This window comes from Fringilla coelebs, assembly GCF_963513975.1.
Source record: "Fringilla coelebs genome assembly, chromosome: 2".
NCBI classification, from domain to species: Eukaryota; Metazoa; Chordata; class Aves; order Passeriformes; family Fringillidae; genus Fringilla; species Fringilla coelebs.
Window position 1 is genome coordinate 39,822,412 of NC_140029.1, and position 22,181 is coordinate 39,844,592.

Here is a 22,181-nt window from a genome sequence, read left to right on the forward strand (position 1 = left end):
ACAGCCACTGCTGAGATGCTCTCACCAAAATCACAAGAGAAGCATTTTTCCAAATGACTCGAGCTGTGTGCTGCTGGGAGGGGTGGCTGGAGCAGGGGACAGGGCTTTTCCTTTGTGATGAGGGCCAGCTCTAAGTGAGCCACTCCTGTTATCAATAAGCTGCAAGTTTCACATCTGCTCTTATTCCAAAGGAGAGAGCAAGAGCTCGTGAGGCACCATGGAAATGGCTCTTGTGGAGGATGTGCTCCTGATCACCAACCTCACCTCCAGCAACCAGAGCAGCTGCAACGTGCACAACCACCACTTCTCAACCAAAGTCACCTTCTCCCTTTTCTACACCATCCTGCTGGTGTTCGGTGCCTGTGGGAATGTCCTGGCCCTCTGTATCACCTCCCAGCGCAGGAAGAAGAAACTCAATTCCACCGACCTCTACCTGGTGAACCTGGCTCTCTCCGATGCCCTCTTCACCCTGGCACTGCCGGGCAGGATCGCCTACTACATCCTGGAGTCTGACTGGCCCTTTGGGGACTGGTTCTGCCGGATCACAGCTTTCATCTTCTACATGAACACCTATGTGAGCATCTACTTCATGACCTGTGTGAGCGTGGACCGCTACGTGGCCGTGGTGCGCACCAGGCACCCCGGCAGGATTCGGAAGATGAGCCGTGCCAGGGGCATCTGCGTCCTCATCTGGTCCTTGGTGTTCCTGCAGACGGCTCCGCTCCTCCTGCGGCCCATGACGCGCAGGATGGGAGACAAGCTGACCTGCATGGAGTACTTCAACTTCGAGGAGATTCCCAATCTGCCCTACCTGCTCCTGGTGGCCTGCATGCTTGGCTTCTTCCTGCCTGTGGGCATCATCTTGGTGTGCTATGTGAGGATCAACCTCAAGCTCTGCCAGACGGCCAAGGAGAACCCTCTGACAGTGAAGAACGGGCACCACCACCGGGCCTTCACTGTCATCCTGGTGGTTCTGCTGGCTGTCCTGCTCTGCTTCAGTCCCTACCACCTCAACATTGTCCAGTTCATGGTCAGGAAGATCCTCTACCAGCCATCCTGCCGCGAGCAGCAAGCCTTCAAGATGTCCCTGCAAGTCACTGTGGCGTTCATGAACCTCAACTGCTGCATCGACCCCATCATCTACTTCTTCGCCTTCCGGGGCTACAAGCGGAGGCTGCTCCGCATCTTCAGGAACAGCGGCTCCCTGGCCACCTCCTCCACTGCCAAGACCCCCTCGGAGAGCAACAGCAACAGCCAGCCGCCCGCCTCCAGCTCCGTCTAGCAGCACTAGCCCCTCCCTTTTGCCCTGGCCTGTGACTTATGGACCATCCCTGATGGCAGGAGGCAGAGTCGAGCTGCAGGACCAGCACCTTCAACAGGGTCCCATCGCTCCTCTGCCTGGAGCCAGGGGCTCTCACAAAGCCAATCCGGCAGGGACAAAGCCCTGCCTGGCTCTGCGTGCCTGGCTCTGCGTGCCTGGCTGTGTGCCTGGCTCTGTGCTCAGCGCTGCTGCACCTGCCAGCCAGGAGCACGCAGAGGCACCTTTTCATCCCAGCCCAGAGGGGGCAGCTCGTGCAGCTGCTCTGCCTGGCACACTCAGCTGCTGTCTGTCCCAGCTCTGCACTGCACCTCTCTCCCGTGCCTGTCCACATCCCTGTGGGGCTGGGGTGGGCTGGTAACCACCATGGGTGTCCCTCTGCCCCCTTCCCCTGCACTGCCCCTGGAGCACTACAGCAGCATCCCTGCAGGCTTCAGGGCAGAAAGCATGAGGAGATGGACTCAGGGAACTCCAGGGAAAGGCTGGGATGTTATTTGCATGCAGAAGATGGCCTACAGCTCCTTTTCTCCACACCAGCAAACAGCAGCTTTGCTCTCTGCCTGCCCAGCATCCTGCTCCTGCACCAGGGCTCTGCCTGGGGCAAGCAGTAAGTATGGGGCATGTGGGAGATGCTGGAAAAGCCCTCTCCCAAGGAAGAGGTGTGAGGATGTGAATTTGTGGAGCTCCTGGATATGCTGCTGCCTACATTCATTGTTTGGGTGACTGCTTCTTCCCCAGGGTGAAGACTGCTTCTTCCCCACCTGACCGCACTGCAGTCACCCTGGGACCCACTGCCAGGAGGGGGATCGTGGGGATGGCCTGGATTCCAGCCCAGCTCTAAGGTGCAAACCTGCCCTGGATGTACTCATGGGGCAAACCTTCCCATTAGTCCTTAGCAGAGAAATAGGAACAAGAACTGAGAGTGGCCTTTTGCGACCTTGAAGCTCGTGCCCTGAGGAGTCTGAGAGCCCTTCTATGGGAGTTTACTTGTGACTATTGCCAGAGCAAGGGAAGGAACCCTGGGACATCAGGTTCCTGCTGAAGTTTGTGCCTCTCAGACAAGGAGAAAGTTGTCAGGAGCCTCCTCAGCTCTTTGCTGAAATCACTAGACTACGATAAAAAACCCACACATAGGATTTCACAGTTCCTGGCGTGTCTAGTCTTTTCTTTGAAGTTGGAAGGGACAGACACACACAGAGATATGCAGAGGAAAAAAAAGGTACTTCATTTACTGAAAAGTATACCTGAAAATGTTTCATGAACAGACACTTGATTTATACAAATCATTCTTTAAGGCAATAACCTTTTTTATGCCTAGAAAGTTAATAATAGTCACATGCAGCCCTTCATTGTTTTAAATGCACATGAACAAGCTTTTGGACAGCGATGGTTTTACTTATGGTATGGGTCTGAAGGCTGAAGGCATGCTGAAGGCTGACTAAGAGGGATGCCTAAAACAACTCAGGTGGGAAACAGGTTCCAGTAGATCCTTTCTGGAGGCTGAGCCCTCCTCAAAGCAGAGGGCCTTTGTCCTGAAAAGCATATTACAATGGACAAAAAAGAGCTGGGATGCAATAATATCAGGATATCAGTGGTCTGAACACCCTTGAAGGAGTCTGGTTAGGTTGGTAGTTGCTGGACACTTACATTGCCCTATTAATATGTCCGGGAGGTGATGGCTGGAAGGGAATCTCTGCATCACCTCATCCAGCAGCCCACCCAAAGCAGGACTGTGGTTGGCACAATATCAGGCTGGATGTGGCTTCATGCAGACAAGGCTTGGAAACTCCAGGCAAGGTCGCCTTGCTGAGGTGACAGTTCCCACTGTGCATTGCTCTCTGGATAAAACCATTTTCCCCACTGTTGTGTCTGAACTTCCCCATCCACAGGTGGTGGCTGTTGCCCCTAACATCACCTACTTGTGCTATGAAGAGCTTGGCTCTGCCATCTTTGTAACTCAAATTCCACAGGACCGTGTTGGGGGCTGCCAGTGGTTTGTAGCTGTTGGTTTCCATGTGAGCACCAGAGCAGTGGCCAACCCTCCTACTCAAGATCAAAACATTGAGATGTTTTGCCAAGCTGCAGCCCACAGATGAGAAAAAGCCAGTCTACGACCAAGCCTTCTCAGGAGAAGGTGAAGTATAAACATAACCTTGTTTGCTCCTTATTGGACTCTGTTTTTCTCAGAAGTACTTTATTAAGAAAGGTACCTCCACCTCTTGCAACCAGTAGGAGCCTTTGGAGTAGGAAGTAGCTGAAGAATTGGGTGTAGTGCTGCAAAATGCAGGAAGGATCCGGCCTTCCTCCTCTGGATGGACACCAGCCTCGGCTACTTTGCTTTTGAAAGTACCAATCTGGGGACAGCAGGCAATTAGCTGGAGTTGAGAGAACATCCACGAGATGGAGAAGGAAGGGACTTGGGTCAAGAGGAATTGGGCAAAGAAGAACTCTAAAGAACTCTCCATTGCCCAGACTAGCTTACCCACCTGTGGGTGCTCCCTGTCTGCTTGAAAAAAAGGAGCATTTCTCTAAAACTGAAGAGAAACCATACACAGCATTTTGTCTAGAGGCACAGTAACATTTTTCTACCCTTTGCTGTTCACCTGTTCAGTCCAAGCTCTTCATATCGTTCTCGCTGTACACTGCTAGCCCAGCAGCTACCGCCCGCTGCCACGCTTGGACTCACCAGCAATTCCTTGGAATCACAGAAGCACTGAAGCACAGAATCATTTAGGTTAAAAAAGACCTCTGAGATAATTGGGACCAGCCATTAACCCAGCACCGCCAAGGCCACCGCTAAACCATGTCCACAAGTGCAGCACCTGCCTGTCTTTTAAATACCCCTCTACGGGCTCTGCCCGGCTGCTGCTCTTGCCTTGCCCCGGCTGCCCCGGGGCGCGGACCCCCGAGACCCCCGGCTGGGGGTACCCGTGGCGGAGGGAGCCCCGAGGGCGCAGTGCCGGCCCCGACGGTGCCTCCGGGTGAGAGGAGCAGCGCCGGTTCCCTCCAAAAGAGGGAGTCGGAACCTTTGCTCAGTGTTAAAAATACGCGCACGAATCGAAGAGGACGGTGACAGATGGGGCTGTGCTTCCCCCACGCGTCTGCTGCCGCGCAGGGATGCGGCGCCATTCGTGAGCCGGGTGCTGGTGGCGTGTACGGGAGGCACACGGCAGCACACTGGGATCGAAGGCGTTCTGTGCAGAGAGGTGTAACTGCACGGTATGCAGGTAATTCTTGCTTTTCTGCAGCCTATTGGTGCTGTACTGTCTTCTAAGAGAAGATTGCACTTTTATCTGAGGGCAGAGAGTACACTTTGTGGACACATAACAACAGGTAATACATGCACAGATATAGGACACAGTATATACTGTCTGCATCAGGAGAATATCCTGGGCTGCGTCAAAAGCAGCATGACCAGCAGGTCAAGGGAGATTATTTTGTCCTTATATTCAACTTTGGTGCAATCCCACCTGGAATACTGCATCGGGGGTCCCCAGCACAGGAACAACATGGACCTGTTGGAGCAAGTCCAGAAGAGGGCCATCAAGATAATCCAGGTTGTGGAGCACCTCTCCTTTGATGACAGGATGAGAGCCTTGGGATTGTTCAGCCTGGAGAAGGATCCAGGGACACCTTAGAGCACTGAAAATCTAAGTACCTAAAGCCTCCAAGGCAGCTGGAGAGGGACTTCTGACAAGGGCCTGTTTTGACAAGAGCCTCCAATGACAGGACAAGGGGGAATGTTTTCAAAAAGAGGGCAGGTTTCGATGAGATATTAAGACAAAGTTCTTTACATGGGAGTGGTGAGACACTGGAACAGGCTGTCGAGAGAAGATGTGGATGACCCATCCCTGGAAGTGTTCAGGAGCTGGATTTGATGGAGCTTTGAGCAACCTGGTCTAGAAAGGTGTCCCTGCCCTTGGCAGGGGGGCTGGAGAGAGCTCAAACAGAACAGCTTTTTTCCCTTAGCAGTGGTTCCCAACTTACACACCTCTTCAGTCTGTGCTTTAAATTGTCCTGAACTGAAACTATTGCATGTCATACATAATATTTGTAAGCCAACTTTGTAAGCCAGTAAAATATTGTGACGCACATATCTACTAAAAATAAAAGCTTCTCATGGCCAAATAACAAGCCCTGGTGTGATTGATCAGGCCAGGAGATGTGGACAACTGTTTTCTCCTCAGAGGTGCACCTGTGTCTCTGCCTGCCCCCAAGCAAATGCCCAGAAGCAGTGAGGGGCAAGCACAAGCTGTCAACCCACTTCCCTTACACAGGTGGGGTGCTCTCATGGAACAGGAATTATAAAGCACCTTCCATGGGAAATGCTGCAGGACCTGTGAGGGGCTGTGTCCTTTCTGGAGCAGCTGGGATGGAGAGGTGCCAGGAGAAGTCAGGTTGGCAGGGCTAACTGCTTTGGAAGCCAGAACCATCTCCATTCTCACATACGACTGCCTCCAGGGTTTGCTGCACTGCCCAGCTGCTGGGATTACACTGCTTTCTCACTTGCCACGTGTACCACCTCCTGCAAAACTGACCAAATAAAATGTGAGGATTCCCCTATCAGACACGCCTAAAAAAAAGAGTGGATTTTCAGTACGAGATTAGCCATAACCTTGCATATTTTCATTTTCTGCATGAAATCCTGCGAATTCTTTTAAAACTGAGCTAAGTGCAATGCAACACTCTGTCCCCTTTCTCTCAGCAGGTCATCTCTTTCTGTCCTCAGTTCTCCTTGGCTCCTCTTTCCTAAACTCTCTGGGTTTCCTCAGTTCCACCTGCCTCATCTCTCTCAAGTCCTTTCCTTTGCTAATCTTACATGACACGATCCCTACCTATCCTCAGTCAAAAGGTCGGATCCTGCTTTCACTTCAGCCAGGATCCTGGAATGTTTCACCCATTTTTGATGTATATTCCTGCTTTCTCCACTGCAACCATTCAGGTGTAGAAACAGCCTCCTACAAACAGGTATGAGTCAAACTAACTTCTCCTTCCTCTTAAACCTCTCCTTTGGAAAACAACTGATGACAGCTGAACTACCAATGTGTTGAGATTCTCAACAGTCACACCCATTTGTCCAGCTCCAACATTCCTCTGCTCCCACCGCTGGTGTCTCACCTCATCTTTGCACCAAACAGTGTTGGAAGCACACACCCTCTGAGTTTCAGAGCAGATTTTCTGTGGTAAAGAATCCATTTACACATGGAAACAGGAGGAATTTAATCCTACTAAAAATTCAACCAGTATTTTTTAAGTAAATGCACACACATTTTACATATACATATATAGATAGATGGATGGATAGATAGATAGATAGATAGATAGATAAATAAAAATATGCTTGCAGGTGTGCATAAATCTATAAACACATATAGTGTTTGTGTGTTCATGTAATTCTCCTAGTAAAACAGTTTATTTGTTCAAAATATGCTCATTTATATAAAATACTGATTGATGTGGCCACACAGTCACAGAAAGCTAATCTCACGTAGGTTTTTCTTGTGGAAGAATACACAAGAATTTAATTGCATTTTTTGTATCAAATTCCTCTATCAGTTCAAATGAATGCTGTGCATTTATTTATCCTCAAATAGATGCAGTTCCCCTCACAGTATGGGAGTTGTAGTTGGGGGTGTTTCCAAAACTTGGTGCCTTTGCAACTGCACAGATACTCCAAATACACACGTTTGAGAGAGGGGGGGTCTTTGAATACAGACTTTTAATTTTGTTTTAACAAACTCTCAGCTCCACTTAAATTCATTGCAGCAATACATAAATATTCTGACTCACTCTCTGTATATATACACATGCATACACACATATATGCATATATATAATCATATATATACATATACATACAAACAGGAGAGCCAGAAACGTTGCCCTTTGCCCAGTGCCTTGCAATAAGTTTTTCTGGCTCGTTCTTCTGTTCCAGGCAAAAGTAACAAGATCTTTTCTCCACCACATATTCCAAAAGTGCTAGACAGCACAGGCTGGTGTGTGAACCAGCTGTGACAGTCCCTGTGCTCTCTCAGTAACAGGCAGCCTTTAATGCTTGTTTTGAGGGAGGAAAATAGTTTAGGTAGGTCTTGAGACCAACCAGTCTCCATCTTGGCAGAAAGTTAAGGCTTGAGAACCTGAGCCTGGTGGCTTATCAGGTAGATTTACATAAATATAAACCTCACTGTGGGTGTGTTTCAGTGTCATGTAACTGTCTAGGAAAGTCCCCCAACAAGTTACTCCAGTGCTGTCTCACAAGATGATATTCCCTGTCTAGTAGGGAAATTTTTAACAGCAGCAACTACTTTTATTTCAAAATATCAAATCTTGGCTTTACTAGAACTAGAATGAATTTTCTAGGGACTTGAAATCCAATAAGTAGAAAAGTATTCTGCCTTCTTCATGGTGCCAAAAAAATATGGCTTGTGTCACACACAGATTAGAAACTGTGTGATGAGACATTCAAAACTGTATCAGACAAACCCAGCGTAGGCTGGGTGAAGAACATGCTCCTCACATTCCCAGAAACAGTTCATGAACATTTCACCATCAAATGGAAACTGAGTTGTTTTCCAGCTCTAACGTGCGAATCTTTCTTCTATGGTTCTTGCATGAAACAGGAACTGTTTTCAACAGTGTCTCAGACCCTTCTTTTACCACTTCTTTTTTCTTAATTTTTTTATTGTAAATCACAACCCTGGAAGCATTTTGAACACAAACTTTTCTCACGATCAACTGGAGTTTTAACTGACATCACCAAGACCTGCATTTTACCCCTTAGGTTTAACCATGTTTTGCAGAAGGCCCAGCAAAATGGAATTTTCCAAGCAACCGTGGCATTTGAATACTCCCTGTACAGGCAACAGTGAGAAAGGGTTTAGACTTGGAGAATATCCACTTACATACCCCATATGCCACTCAACATGTTTTAAAATTCCAAGGAATACTCTTTGTCCTTGTCCCTACAGCAGGGCAATGTCTGAAAAGGGCATGTTTATTTACTCTGGGATAGGTATTTTATTTCCTACAGACAAAATTTGATTTATGAATTAATTTACCACTCTTTATTGCTATTTTTGGATAAAATATTTGTGAAGGAAGAATCAGTATGTTTCAAAATTAAAACCTGTACTTGTTTCAAAATATTTAAGTAGTCTGCATATACAGATTATGGCAGGACTTCTTTTTCTTACATGTATGCTTTGCTTTCCAAGACAGCAGGTTTTCAGAGTTCCCTGGGTACAGAAGTGTCTGTGGTCTACACACACACACATAGCTTCAGCCTCACACAAACAAAACCTTTCAACCTTTTTTAAAAAGCAGACCCTCCCTAAATAATATGATCACGGAAAGAAGCTAAACCCTGAAGGAGACTGATCAATGCCCAAGAAAAAACACTGTCATGCCAAACCCCCCTTACTTAACCCACTGCAAAACACCAAAGAAATACATACAGAACACTGACTTAATTAAAAATTATGTCATGTACTGAAAGCTGCACAAATTTGATGCAAATTCTAGATAACAACTTGTATGCCCAAAGGACTTTTGTCTGTTTTATCAGTCAATTAAAAAAGGAAAGAGAAGTATCTCCCCCCTGAAATCTTGTCCTGCAATTTCCTGATATGTTTTCCAGGCCAAGTGAGACTGCAAAGATCTGTGCTGTGGTACACAGTGTTCATCTGGATTTCCAAAACATCCCTATGCACCTCTTATTGCCTCTGTTACACTTCTTATGCCCTATACCTTATTCTAAATGTATGCATGTAATAAATATGCCTGTGTGTATATAAACAGACACGTATGCACACGCTGCACACACACACATACAAGTACAGATAGAAACATACAAGAAATGTGTAAGATACACGTGGAGATTGGTTCATGGAGTTGCACTCTGGAATCTTGCATTCCTTCAGATTGCTTTTACAGAGATGTTCCCCTCTTTGCACCCCACCTCCTGCAACTCCTGAGGTGATAATACTGAGCACTTCTGAGAGTCAGGCCAAGCAAGCTGATTCAGGAATCAATCAAAGCTTTAAACCCAGCATGGCACAAACTTTGCACTTCTGAACTGCTGCCTCCTGTGCCAGCCTGGATCACCCCTAATGTTAATGTTCCACTGGTCAACACAAAGTTGACCAGATAGTGAGGATTCAGCAAATGCAGGGCCATCCTCATCTCTGACACTAGAAAACTAGACTTATATGTAGAAAAGTTAGCTTTTTGTAATTTCCTTTTAAGACAATATGTAGCCAGCTGAAAAAACTGAAAGCAGCACATAGGACACCGCACATACATCCATTGTTACAGAAGTCATCTCTGAGTTAGCCATGGGAGTCATTCACATCATTCCAGTTCTGATCTTATTGCATCATTCAATTCACCTTTATTGCTTCCAGTGCGTATCTTCATGACCCGTATTTGAGCAGCAATTCACTCAGTTTGTAAAAATTCAATTTTACAGTGGTCACTTGCCATAGCTCACCATACACACACGAATTTTTTCTCACCCTATCTGTCTATGATGTGCTGAATGACAACTTTTATTCAAAAAGAAATTTGAGAAATAAAATATTACAGGCATTAACAAAACTTTGCAAAGAATGACATAATAGTCCCACGACCCTTTATTAAGTTGAAAATTAAGTGATCTTCAAACCTCTTATTACTGTAATAAAAAATCAAGTACTGTAAAATAACATTTAAGCTAGAGAAATTAGACTTGTAAATGAAGAAAATATGATTTTTCTTGACAGGTAAATCTAGTTGTTGTAGTTGTTGGAGCTTTTTTTTCCTAGTCATTAAGTCTGATAACGTCTAACAAAGACTTACAAGAAAAAACCCACCTATTTTATTTAAAAATAAATTTAGGTGATATCCAGTAACAAGTAGAAACTAAAGTTAATTTGAAAAGGATAACCAGACTAGAAACCACCAAGTGATCCAAAGGCTTGGGAACAGTTCACATCATTTCTTAACATCGCTCTGAGTCACCTGTCACGTGGAGCCGCGTCTCTCTCGCTCTCGCAGGCTGACCTTGGTGAGTCTGCCCAGCAGGTGGCTTTGATCCTCTCCCAGGCATGTACAAACCCATCGGGTGAAGCTCCTTCACACACAAAACCATCAGTGCTGCAGTAGAAAATTAGTGGCTACATTTAAGTCATTATTTGAAGCCCTCAGAGCTTCTAGAGCATCTCCTCTGGAAAACCCCATTTCCATAAGTCGTGCAACCTGGAAAAGAAATGAAGTAACACCACTTTAAAGCCAGAGTTTTATTCACACTGTGTGCACATTAGTCAATAATGTCAGAAATCACTTTTCCACTGATCCAATACCTATCAGGGACAGCCTGCTTCAAAACCTTGCCACAGAGATGACCACTTTCCACCACTTAATTCAAAGCTGATTGCAGAAAATGCCACACCTGCATTTTCCTGGTTGGTCCAGTTTTGAAAGAAGAGTAAAATCCAAAGTCTGGTACCACACATGACAATTACAGTCTGACCTGGGGGCTTGCTGCTCTCAACAAGAACAGGATCTCAAGAAACCAACACTGACCAAAACACAGAATTATAGAGCAGATGAGAAAACCTATCCAGAATGAATCTTCAGCTCTCTTCCTTGAAAAGATCTACTTCTCCAGAGACCATTAAAAAACCTCTCAAAACTATTCATTCCAGGTGTTGGGGTTTTAAAAATAAACCTTAAAGTTAGTTTTTAAGTAGAGGAAGTACAATACTTAAATTGGTTTAGGAAAATTCTTGGAGGGCTTCTACATATACTCAAAAAAGCAATTTTTTTTGCCAAAAACTTCTGAAAAGCAAAAATCAATGACATCTAATGGAAGAAAAACATGGAAAAGAGCACATTAAGATAGTGATTTTGTTAAATCAATAACCACTTGACCAGCCCTCTTTATAATATCACATACTTGACACCTAACCTTTGTGCTCTGTGTTAACAGATATTAAAAACACCACGTGTAAAAAGACAATGCAAATTTAATTTATGGTTAATTACCAATTTAAAATACATTTAAAATCTGTAAGTCTCACTTTGGTATAACTGAAAGTCACAATATAACTCATTCACTTTTAAATTAATCTTCCAGAAGTGGAAAAAAGGTGTGGGAGGGCAGGGAATGGCATGTAAAAGTAACTGTGGTTGGCAACATAAAGCATTCCACAACTCTGAACCTGAAAGTCCTGGGCTACAGAACCTGTCAGAGAGCTACTCCTCCTCCTCCTCCTCCACCTGCAGTGAGCCTGCAGCAGCAGAGTGAAGCAGGAACACAGAGGAGGCTGTACACATCTTGAGAGGAATTTTCCCAGGGTGCAAGACCAATGTGCAGCACTAGCACTGAAAGTATTTTTAAAAGAAAGTTGCCACCAAACGCAGCTTTTCTTTCCTCTAAGACACCTCCAGAACTTTCAGTATTTTTAGTCATCTCTGCTTTGGTGACTTCCTGAGAAATATACAAGTGCCAAGTTTGCCCAGAGGCACAGGTCTTTTTTCTTTTCTTAATATAAATACACTCCCACAACACATTTGAGAACAGCTACGTTGGATGTCAGAACATCAACCTTACAATCTACTGCCACGTTTTTTCACTTTCTTGTAGGGAGAGAAATGAATTGTTACTTTCGACACTTCTGCAGCAACAATTTAAGTCCAAACTTAATTTTGTAACCTGCAACTCTTATTTTTCATCTAAGATTGTGGGTTTTTTATGAGAAAAAGGGCAGGCAGTGGAATAAAAGCTAACCACAGAAACACACTTCAGAAGTAAAGTTTTCGTTGCAGTTGCCATGAATTCTAACTTTAAGAAATGGTGGATGGAATTGCAACGTTCCTATTTGCAGAAATATTCATCAAGCACCACGGGGAATAGTAATAACAAAATTTTTTTTCATCTGAGCGCATTTTAAGCACAGGAAATGAATCCAGCTCCAGGAAATGGTGTATAACTGGCAATAGTAACTAAAGTTATTAAAACCCTACAAGAAATGCAGAGATTTTTGTACCACAAGCACTGCAAATGCTCACAAACTTTAATGTGATGAACAGATTAAACCCTCGCATTTCTGCCATTTTAAGACAACTTGTGTCATTATTAACACAGTCCTGAAAAACCAAAGGTGCTTTAATGACTTCTTCTTTGCAGGGTAACCAGAGAGCCTTGCAAATGACAGCAATCAAGTGACATCCTCAATGCATCAGAAAATATAAGTGCATATTGCTTTCATAAATCTGGGCCTTGGGTAAGAATCCAGACTGGCAACTATGTCATTAGTTTTGGCCCAAAACTAGAAGTCCCCATAAGCAGAATTTGCCAATAATTCAAGAAATAAGCCAACCCAGCATGGAAATCTTCTGGTCCATCCCATACTGGCACTAAGTAGGCTTTCAGGACAGTCAAAACTAAGTTTCCGGGCTTGTCTCAGAACAAGCTTTTGGGTATGGGGTTTTTATTATTATTTTCTTTTTGTTTGTTAGTTGGGGTTTTGTTGGTTTTTTGGGAGGTTTTTTTTTTTTTGTTCTTGCTGTTGGTGGTGGTGGTGGGTTTTTTCCCCTTTCTAGACGTAGCCCTGAAGGTTTGCAGTCAAAATTGCAGCTAAAAGTTTTGAGCACAATCTAACATCCAATCAAAGCTAGAAATCAGATCATAGAAAAGACTTCTGTTTGGGAGAAGCTCAGTTTAAACTAAAAATGACATTGCTGCTACCAAGTGTTGACTTATATCCTTATAAAAAAGGAAAAAGGGAAAGAAACCTAATCTTGTTCAAGGCCAGCAGAGACCTTAAACTATAAAATGGCCAATACAGCTAAGTGCAGGCTACAACCTGGAGAACTTGGCTGCATGCAATAAATTCTGAATGCAGGAATAAGACTAATCTTAAATTCTTAAATTTCTGAGTAATTAATAATCTCTTTTGAGAATAAAACTATCAGAAAAAAGGCTAGAAGTGTAAATCTATACTTGATAGAAAGGACACAATCTTGTATGTGGCATCAGTATAAGGAATTAGACGACCACATTACTGAGGGAAACATCCAAGTTTTAGCCCAAGTGTGTTTTGCATAACATTTTTATTAGAAAACCCCCAAAATGACTGAATTGGAAACTTAAGCTGGGGACTTCAGCGAAGATGATTTCTACATGACAAATAATGAAATTTATTTATCATTCTTCTTTCTTTGAGACATTTATTTTATCAGATTTGAATAGTTTCCACTACTGAAACCATCAACATCTTTAAATACAAAATATAAGCAGTAACACAGAAAAGTAGAAACTCCCAAGTAGCTCTGTAACTCTGGTTTGGATAGTAATGACAATATGCTGTCTCTGTATTGCAACCATTACCTTATATGCTCATTTTTGCTGCTATGGAAACCATTAGAGAAACTGTGTAAACAGATGATAAAACATTAGTAGAGGTCAATTCCTAACCATTTAATATGCCATTTTAAAATAGAAAGTGTTTACCTGCTCTTCAGAAACCTCAGTAGGTGGAGGTATGCCTTGTTCAGATGGGTGATCTTGATAATTTGCATTATGTCTATGACGTAAAGGAGGAAATAGTCTATTCCAGTTAATCATCCCACCCTGAAAGAAGACACTACTGTCAGTCTTTGAAAAAAGAACTACAATGTTTTAAACAAAAAGATCATCTGTACCACATTATATCAAAGCAGATGTTTAAGTAAAGTACTTTATTTTAAATAACAAAAACTGCTGTAGTCTCCTATGAAGCAAAAAACTGGACTGGTTACTTCTTTACTCGTTGATTGAAGAAATCCCTGCAAACTAAGGAAAAGTGCTAACAGAAGGAGGAAAGGATGTTTCAGATCCATTGGGGTAGATCTGGTTTAGTACAGTGCTAGGTTTCTGAGGCTGAAAGACAGCTGTCTTTACCAACAGGGGTTCACCTGGCAAGAGGTGCAACAGCAGGTCCTGCAAGTACTTTACAAAACTGCAGCTGAAGTTAACGAGGGAAAAAGAGTACAAGAAATAAGTGAGAGAAAAAAGCAAAAGTGGTTTCTCAGTGCATCAGTAAAATTACATCAGGAAACAGAATAAACCCAACCTTCAGGACACTTGGGACTTCCACGCAAGTGACTACTTCTGTGACACCAGTGTGACTTGCAGACCCACCACATTTACCTAACTTCTGTGTATGAAATATTGTCGCAAAACCTGGCCATGTTCCAGTGCCAAAACATCTTGTAACTACATAGTAATAATGCAAATACACTGCAGTAACATAGGTATGGTGCAAATCACAGAACTGACACTACTTAACAACCAAACTTCAACTCTTGTAATAGTAAGCTATTTGGAACATAAAGAACAAATACCAAAATACAAGTTTTATAATTGTCCAGAAATAATGAATCTTCATTTCATTAGCTTAAATGGACATTTTGGAAGGGATTTTGTATCACACAAAGCCCACATATCCTGTAAGCAGGTAAGAGCAAAGCCCAATCTCTCTTTTCTATAGTTGAAACTTTTGCAGTCTGTCAGTCTGTGTTGTCCTTTCCCTCCTCCCCTGCTCTCCCTGTTACTATGGAGAAGATCCCCCTCCCTTTCTGTATATATAGGACATGGCCTTCCTTCCTCTAGTTGCTCTATTTTAGTTCTATAACGTTGTTTCTCAGAAGGCCTTCCTCTTACGAGAGCTTTTTCTTTTCTTCTCTCATAGTGCTCTTCCTGCCTTTATGTATCCTTAGAGCATTAAATACCCTCTGCTCAATCAGATCAGCAACAGCTAAATGTGCTCACAAAAAAAAAATATTTAGCATTCCTGCCCTTTTCTTTGTTTCCTTCCGTTCCGTCCAGAGGAGCACCAACCAGCCCAGACACCACAGGGGGCAGTACAATGGCACACTTAAAAAAAGCATTTGAAGAGTCATAAGACTTGAAACATCAGCCTGAGAAATATTCTAGTCCCTTCTATACTACATTTTTCCCTGTGAAGATGTGAAATAGCCAGAAGCCATCACCCATTTTCAAGACATAGATCCCACCATTAGTGAATTTGAATTTAAAAAAGTATGTGTCATCATTTCCCATACTGTATAAAATATTTGCTTAACATTCATGATGTTTTGATCAAAGGATTCCATGTAAGTCTCATGTTAGTCAAACAGCACAACGTAGTAAAAAGGAGAACTGGTTTGGAGCACAAACCTAAGGAGAAAGAGGGATCAGATCTTCTACTGACACCACTGCACTACCTTGTGGTCTTGGGGAATTGTGTCCTGTACTTCCCCATCTATAATTTCCCATAACTCAGAATTACGTTGAGTTTGAACGTTGAACTTTCTCAGAGTCTACTAAGCTCTACAGTTCAGTGAGAGCACTGCACTAATGCTGCTTTACCTGTTTTTGCAATTTTGAGATGACATAAGGAGGAAGTAATGCTGCCACAAGTCATTCACACTGAATTGGTAAAAATGCTAACAGGACTATGACACATGCCTTTGAGGCACCATAATTCATACACAATAATGTATATCAAATACAAAATCTACAATATACATTAATTTACCTTTATCTCAGTGTATCTGAAGACCAAAATAAATGCACCTTTCCAACAGTGCCCTGAGCTTCAATACTGAGCTGCCTATTCCAGTTTGGTTTTGCATCCTCTCTGTCCTGTGCTCTCTCACCTGACACTACAGACTTGTCTACTTCCTTACCTTAAGCTTACAATACAGTTTGCATTAACGTACATAGAATTCATTTTTTTCAATAAGAACTGCCATTTCCTTACAAATATAACTATTTAGTTTTGAAGGTTTACAGCAGATACCTTAATAAATTACAGATGTTGACTGAAGCATTCAAAAGAGTTTCACGTGAAGACCCCTTCTCAGAGAAAACAGACTAGACAAATTAGATCAAAATCGAGTATTTCAATTACCTTTGGAAACTGTGGTAAACATCATGTATCAGTTCTTAACTGTATTAATGAGAGAAAAATATCCAACATTTAATGGTATGTGAACACTGATGGTCAGGATTAACCCCAACATTGTGGTGCACTTCTCATCTGTGTAGTCTTTTAAACTTCACCAAAACCAGGTGCATTAGGATCATTTATCTTAATGGAAAGAAAATTGTTTCCCTTCACACTGTTACTTCTAATTAGACACACATCCACAAAGTCAGACTCAAAAGAGTAGGGATTCAAGGAAGTGCAGCAGGAACATGGGACTGGTAATGTGGTCAGTCTCATAAAGGTAAGGGAAAACTGGGAAATGCAGCTAATGTCTTAAATCCACAGAAGACGGAGATCAAGGCTGTGGATTTACAGTATGGATGGTGGCTGTGCAAAGACCTTCAGACAACCTTAACTATCACAGCAGAAACATAAAGATCTGCTTTAAATTGAGCCATACCAAGCACCAAATAATGTCTTAACATCAAGTAAATATCACAAATTCCAGTTTAAACAATGCTCAGAAGGAGATTTCCAAAGCAATATTCATTCTCGCCTTACAGAAGTTATTTTGCAGACCTCCTCTTCATAATTTCATGATCATTTCTGTAGTGCAGTGGTTTTACCCTGTGCCACCAGACTTACTTGTGAGAAGTCAAGAAGATTTCACATGAAGATATCAATTCTGGTTAATTTATGTAAGTGATGCTTCTAAACCATCTGAGACTCCCTCCTGGGAAATCGGCAAACCGTATTTAAGCATTTCACATCACACTTGACCCTCAGCACCAGCACCCAACAGAAAGAGGAGCTCACACCAATCTTCTCACTCTCCACAGAAGCCTTGTCTCAGATAAGAGAGCTCTCTGGAGTGGGGCAAAACAATAAGCAATGGGGATGCTCCAGGGTCCACTGTGGAAGCTCCTTTCCTGAGCAGCACTTTCAGTGATAACACTTTCAATGTGCCAGTCTGATCCATTTAGTGAAATCCAGGCAGTTCTTCTGTGATTCCAGTTGGCAGTTTGTTATAAAAAGAATTGAGTTCAACTCTACATGGTTTGGGGACTGAGACTTAACATGACCCAGGACTAGGTAAGGAGGATGCCTTAAACCTCTCACATCCAGAGCTAGATTCCACAACTGATAGACTTGGGATATCTTGCACTGAGATTATCTCAGGCAATATTTTTCTTGGTCCTGATCTTTGGTGCTGGGGAACAGCCAGTGAAGGTGTTCTGCTAGAGAATGAGGAGCACTGAAAAATTCTAGACCATGACTCATAAAAATGCTGTGCACAATTTGGTGCCTGGGCCCTTATCTCTCTTCCCAACTTAGTCTTTGGCAAGTCATCAGGAAAAAGATTTGACAAAAGCACTACTTTATTAATTATTTGACTAGCAGGGTGACAAGACAAACCTAAGAAAGGCCTATAGGACTTTATCCCCCCTTTAATCCTATACTGTAATTTTTTAGAAAAAGTCAGAAGTTTCCTTTTGTTTAGCAGCACAGACTGGGTGAATCAGTTGATTTTAAGTTCATTGTTACTGTCTGATAGGAGACAAACATACCAAGGAAGTAATTTTACTGGTCTCTAATAAATCACAATTGGAAATGGATTAGAACACTGGTGATGTTGGAACTTCTGTTACAGGAAGACAACAAACTTGTCACAAGTTTAGATGACCGAAGAATGAGATTTACGAATGGAGTGAACTAAAGAAATGGGGAAAATAGCAGCTCTTCATTACAGAAAAGCTTTTAAGGAAATGCCATATTGATGATTTACTCCTGGATAGCTGCCAAGGCTTTACGTACAGAAGCTGCGCCTTCTGAAGTCACATCCTTGATTTTGTTTTTCTTTTTAAAAATTTGGGTTGTTGTTTTTTTCTTTTAGTGGTGCCTGGGACAATTCTGTTTACAGGAAAGAAGTATCTTCCTTTCCTGCAGAATAAGGAAGAAATATCTAGAGCTAGCAAACGTCTCTGATTGTACAGCCTGCTAAAACCTAATTATGCCACTTCTTTTCAGATAATCTCCTTCTTCTCTGTTTTGAAAAACAGCTCAGCTTGTTTCCCACATACACACCTGCCATGGTATATTTTGTAAAAGCGCTTCTTATCCAAAGCTTCACAAATGAAAGTGTTGAATTATGGACAATTAACAAATATCTAGTTATGTAGCCTTCAGATATGCACATATTTTAATTACATTAATTTAAAAAGAAATGAAAGGCTTTTAAAAAATCCTCTTGAAAGTGAAGCACATGGTTAAGATATTTTGATAATGTTATCTCCTGTAGATGGTTAGTGCCAGCTTGCCATCTACTTGCACAAACAGGAAGCACCTCTTGATATGGCCTGTTCACCTTTTCTTAACATAATAACCACAGTGAGAAAAAAGAAAAAGGAAATTGCTTTGCATTTCACCTTTTAAAGTTACATTTGTAAAATATTCCACTCTGTATAGAAGATGTAAATACTGACTTACTTTTTTTTCATACAAAGCTTCATAACAAAATTTACTGAAAATAAGAAATACTGACTCGTTTTTCTGGCATAAATTTTTCAACAATGTATTGACTCCAAAGTCCATATACTGATGATATAAATAAACAAACAAAAAAAAAGCATAGCCTTGGATGACATGATATGTGCTACCCTAAACATTGCAGAAGAGAGAAAAATGGTGAAATTTCCAGTACACTTACTCACAGTCTAGACTGCCTCTTTTTGTGAGGATAAAACTCTTCTGTTTTTTTGGTTGTTTGGGGAGACTTTTTTTGGCGTTCTGTTTTCCTCTTAATAACTTCCCTCTTTTAAAAGGGGGTAGAAAGATAACAGTATTAATGTTGTAAGCATTGTTCTCAACGACAGAAAGAATTTTTCACCAAGTAAAGCACTCCAGCAATTTCTAATGATATTCTAATTTCCTGGAAATTTATCCTACAGACAAGTCTATTCAGCCAAAAGGCTCTGTCTCCAGCTCTCAGTTTCTGCATCCTGAACTTTGATGCCTGCATTGTCCCTGAGGAGCTCATATGTCACACAAGTTCAGAAATCCACATGTGGTCTTTTCTGAAGCCTGATCAGCTATTTCCTTTGAAATCTAGAAGGAACACCTTAATCTGGCTTCTGAAGCTGTGTGAGAGACAATGGAAGGGATTTCATGCACTGGCATGACATTGGGAGAGTCCAGTGTTCCAACTGCTGAAGGCAGGTCCACCAGCATGAGCATGGAGTCTGTACTTGAGGAAATAACTTTAGCTCTGTATTAAGTATTGCACAAAACAGAGTCAGTTTTAATCCCTAACCTATGGCTCTTTGAATCTGGACTTGTGACACTGAACTGGTATTGAAGCATGATGATTAGATAATTCTTCACTCACCTGCTATGCAAAAACCTTTTCAAAAAGTAAAAAGGAGTAAGAAGAGACTGGAACCAAAGTGAGAAATCAGAGTTCTAAAATTGTTTTGATTTGAGAAGCTGAGATAACAAACTCTTGGCACAAAGGAAACTCAAACCTAAATCCTCCAAAATACTACATAAGCACATCCCTTAGTATATAAGACTAGTCTGTGATGACATAGGGGAAAGAACAGATCAGCATCCCATTCTGGGATGTGAAGGTTGAAGTTCTGTCTTGGGCTGCAAATAGGATTCGCTTCCATTTATTAATATCTCAAAGTCAATATTCAAGGTGTCAACACTTTGCACCTGTAGCACCTCTTAAGGTATCTGTCCTGATTTCAGTTGGGACTGAGTTAATTTCTTCTCAGCAGCTGCTAGTGCTGTGTTTTGGATTCAGTATAATGTTGGTAACACACTGATATTTGGGGGTTTGCTAAGCTGTATTTATCTTAAGTCAAGGACTATTTTTTGTGTCTCATGCTCTGCCAGTGAGGAGGTACACAAAAAAAGGCTGGAAGGTAGCATAGCTGGGACAGGTGAACTGAACTGGACAAAAGGACATTTCACACCATAGAATACCATGCCCAGGATACACAACTGTGTGAGTTAACCAAAAGGAGGGCTGATCCAGGTTAGGGAATGGGGTTTGGCCTTTGTCAGTCAGTGGTGAGCAATTGTATTATGCATCATATATTTGTGGGGTTTAAAAAATGTATTATTTTTATTAGTATTACTACGGCTATATTTTACTTTGTTTCAATTATTACACTGTTTTTATCTCAATGGAGTTTGGATTCTCCTCAGCACTCCACCAGGGTGGCGGGGGGAGGTGAGAGTGGCTGTGCGGTACTTAGTTGCTGGCTGGGCTTAAGCCACAACTGCAGCACATTAAGGAACAAGGGTGGAACCAGCTTGCAGTTGTTATGTGCAAGTATCAGAGTTCAAATCAGAAAACCTACACGTTAAGGAGGACCATGTACTATCTGAACCACACAGGCTTCTTTTTTACTACATACTATGGAAAATGGCACTCTGGAAGAAGAAATTGGCCATCAAGACTCTTTAAGTGCAGATTGGAAGGACAATAGAATCAGACCTGGAATCCAATAAGTGACTACCCCCAAAACAGATGCCTTATTTGCACCATGTTCATTAGAAATGAAGGGACAGGTACACCTAAAAAAACCCTGCCTTCTGTAAACAGAGCTTGATTCAACAACAGTGGATTAAATACTCTGGAAATATCTGGGGTAATTTGTTATATCATAAGCTTTTTATAAGAAATTGCCTCCAGTTAAATTGCCAGAGGAAAAAAATATAGACCAATCACACAGGAGAATAAAAATATTCTATTTCTCAAACAATTTATTTGCTTTTAAATAAAACAGTGTTTTTGCTTTATGAAGTTGTCCAATCACTGCTTCTCTAGGGAAGCTGATTACAAATATTAAGCCAAATTCAAAGGCTATAGCTCAACACTGAGTCAAAATGAAAGAGAATTTCATAATTCCTGTCCAAGAGAAAAAAGGATTGTTCACTATATGAGCTACCAATGAGTAGGAGATAGAGAAACTCAATCTTGTGATTGTGACAGCTGGCTGTTAATGAGACACACAGCTCATTCTAGTTGTACTAATATCTGCTGGCTCTAGTTCTGTCAGCTTGTGGAATTGCCAACTTCCATTAAAAAGACAGAAATCTGAAGTTTCTGTGGTAGTCTGTAGAGGAAATAGTCATGAATTGTTCATTACCTGGAAATTCAACAGGAAATTCAACATTTTTAATTTCACACCTAGAATCCATGAAAGAAGTCATACAGCAAAATAATCCAGAATGTCTAGATAGCAGTGGGTTATCGGTTGCTACAAATACATTATTGAAATGAAACAATTAAAAAAGAGTTTGGGCATGCCAACATCAGCAGCATATGCAGTTTTTACACCAAATAAACTCTTGATTTACTGCTGCAGCATACAAGCTTCATTCATGGGCTGAAAAGAATCTGTAAATCACTCACTGGTTAACAGAATTCTTTAAAAATATGATGTCAAATCCTGGGCACACATATCCCAGGAGTCTAGGCACAAAAGCTTTTTTATCCTATTGGTACCCTACATATCACTGTCTTTGGAGTTTATGCAAGTGTTGCTAAAGGCAGTTTCTATTCAAACATGTCACAAAATCCCAAAGAAGCCTTAGTAACACAGATTGATTGGAATGGAAACCCAATAAGAGAAAAGACGTGGTGTGACACTTGGCTGAAAGTCTCACCCATTTATTCAGGTAAAGCAGTCTGGTAGTTTCCTTCCTGACAATGATACATAAATTTGTGGAACAAAACAGAAAAACTGCTTCCATCTAAAGTCCTGGCTGTGACAACAAGGCGTTTTGTGGACTTGGCAATGTATAAAGGTTGCAGAAGGTCTTCATGGTTCAAAATATCTGTTGGAAGGACTTCTTGCTGGTACTCAAACTTCTGAAGTCATTCAAGAAAACTTCAC

General features: G+C 42.1%; 2 protein-coding genes across 2 annotated transcripts in view; one reads left to right on the plus strand and one right to left on the minus strand.

The window, feature by feature from the left end:
• Positions 1-217: 217 nt before the first annotated feature.
• On the plus strand, positions 218-1,282 carry LOC311166367 (G-protein coupled receptor 183-like; the record flags this gene model as incomplete). The annotated part of the gene is made up of 1 exon (XM_084226308.1): positions 218-1,282. The coding sequence occupies one exon, from the start codon at positions 218-220 to the stop codon at positions 1,280-1,282; it is 1,065 nt and encodes a 354-aa protein (XP_084082434.1).
• Positions 1,283-7,074: 5,792 nt separating this feature from the next.
• Positions 7,075-22,181, minus strand: part of UBAC2 (UBA domain containing 2) — an 89,665-nt gene continuing 74,558 nt past the window's right edge. Inside the window, exons 8-9 of the mRNA XM_084201324.1 lie at positions 13,812-13,931; positions 7,075-10,552 (exon numbers count right to left, since the gene is read on the minus strand). Coding sequence (XP_084057450.1) covers positions 10,445-10,552; positions 13,812-13,931 — 228 coding nt within the window. The 3' untranslated portion in view covers positions 7,075-10,444. The remainder of the gene's footprint in view (positions 10,553-13,811; positions 13,932-22,181) is intronic.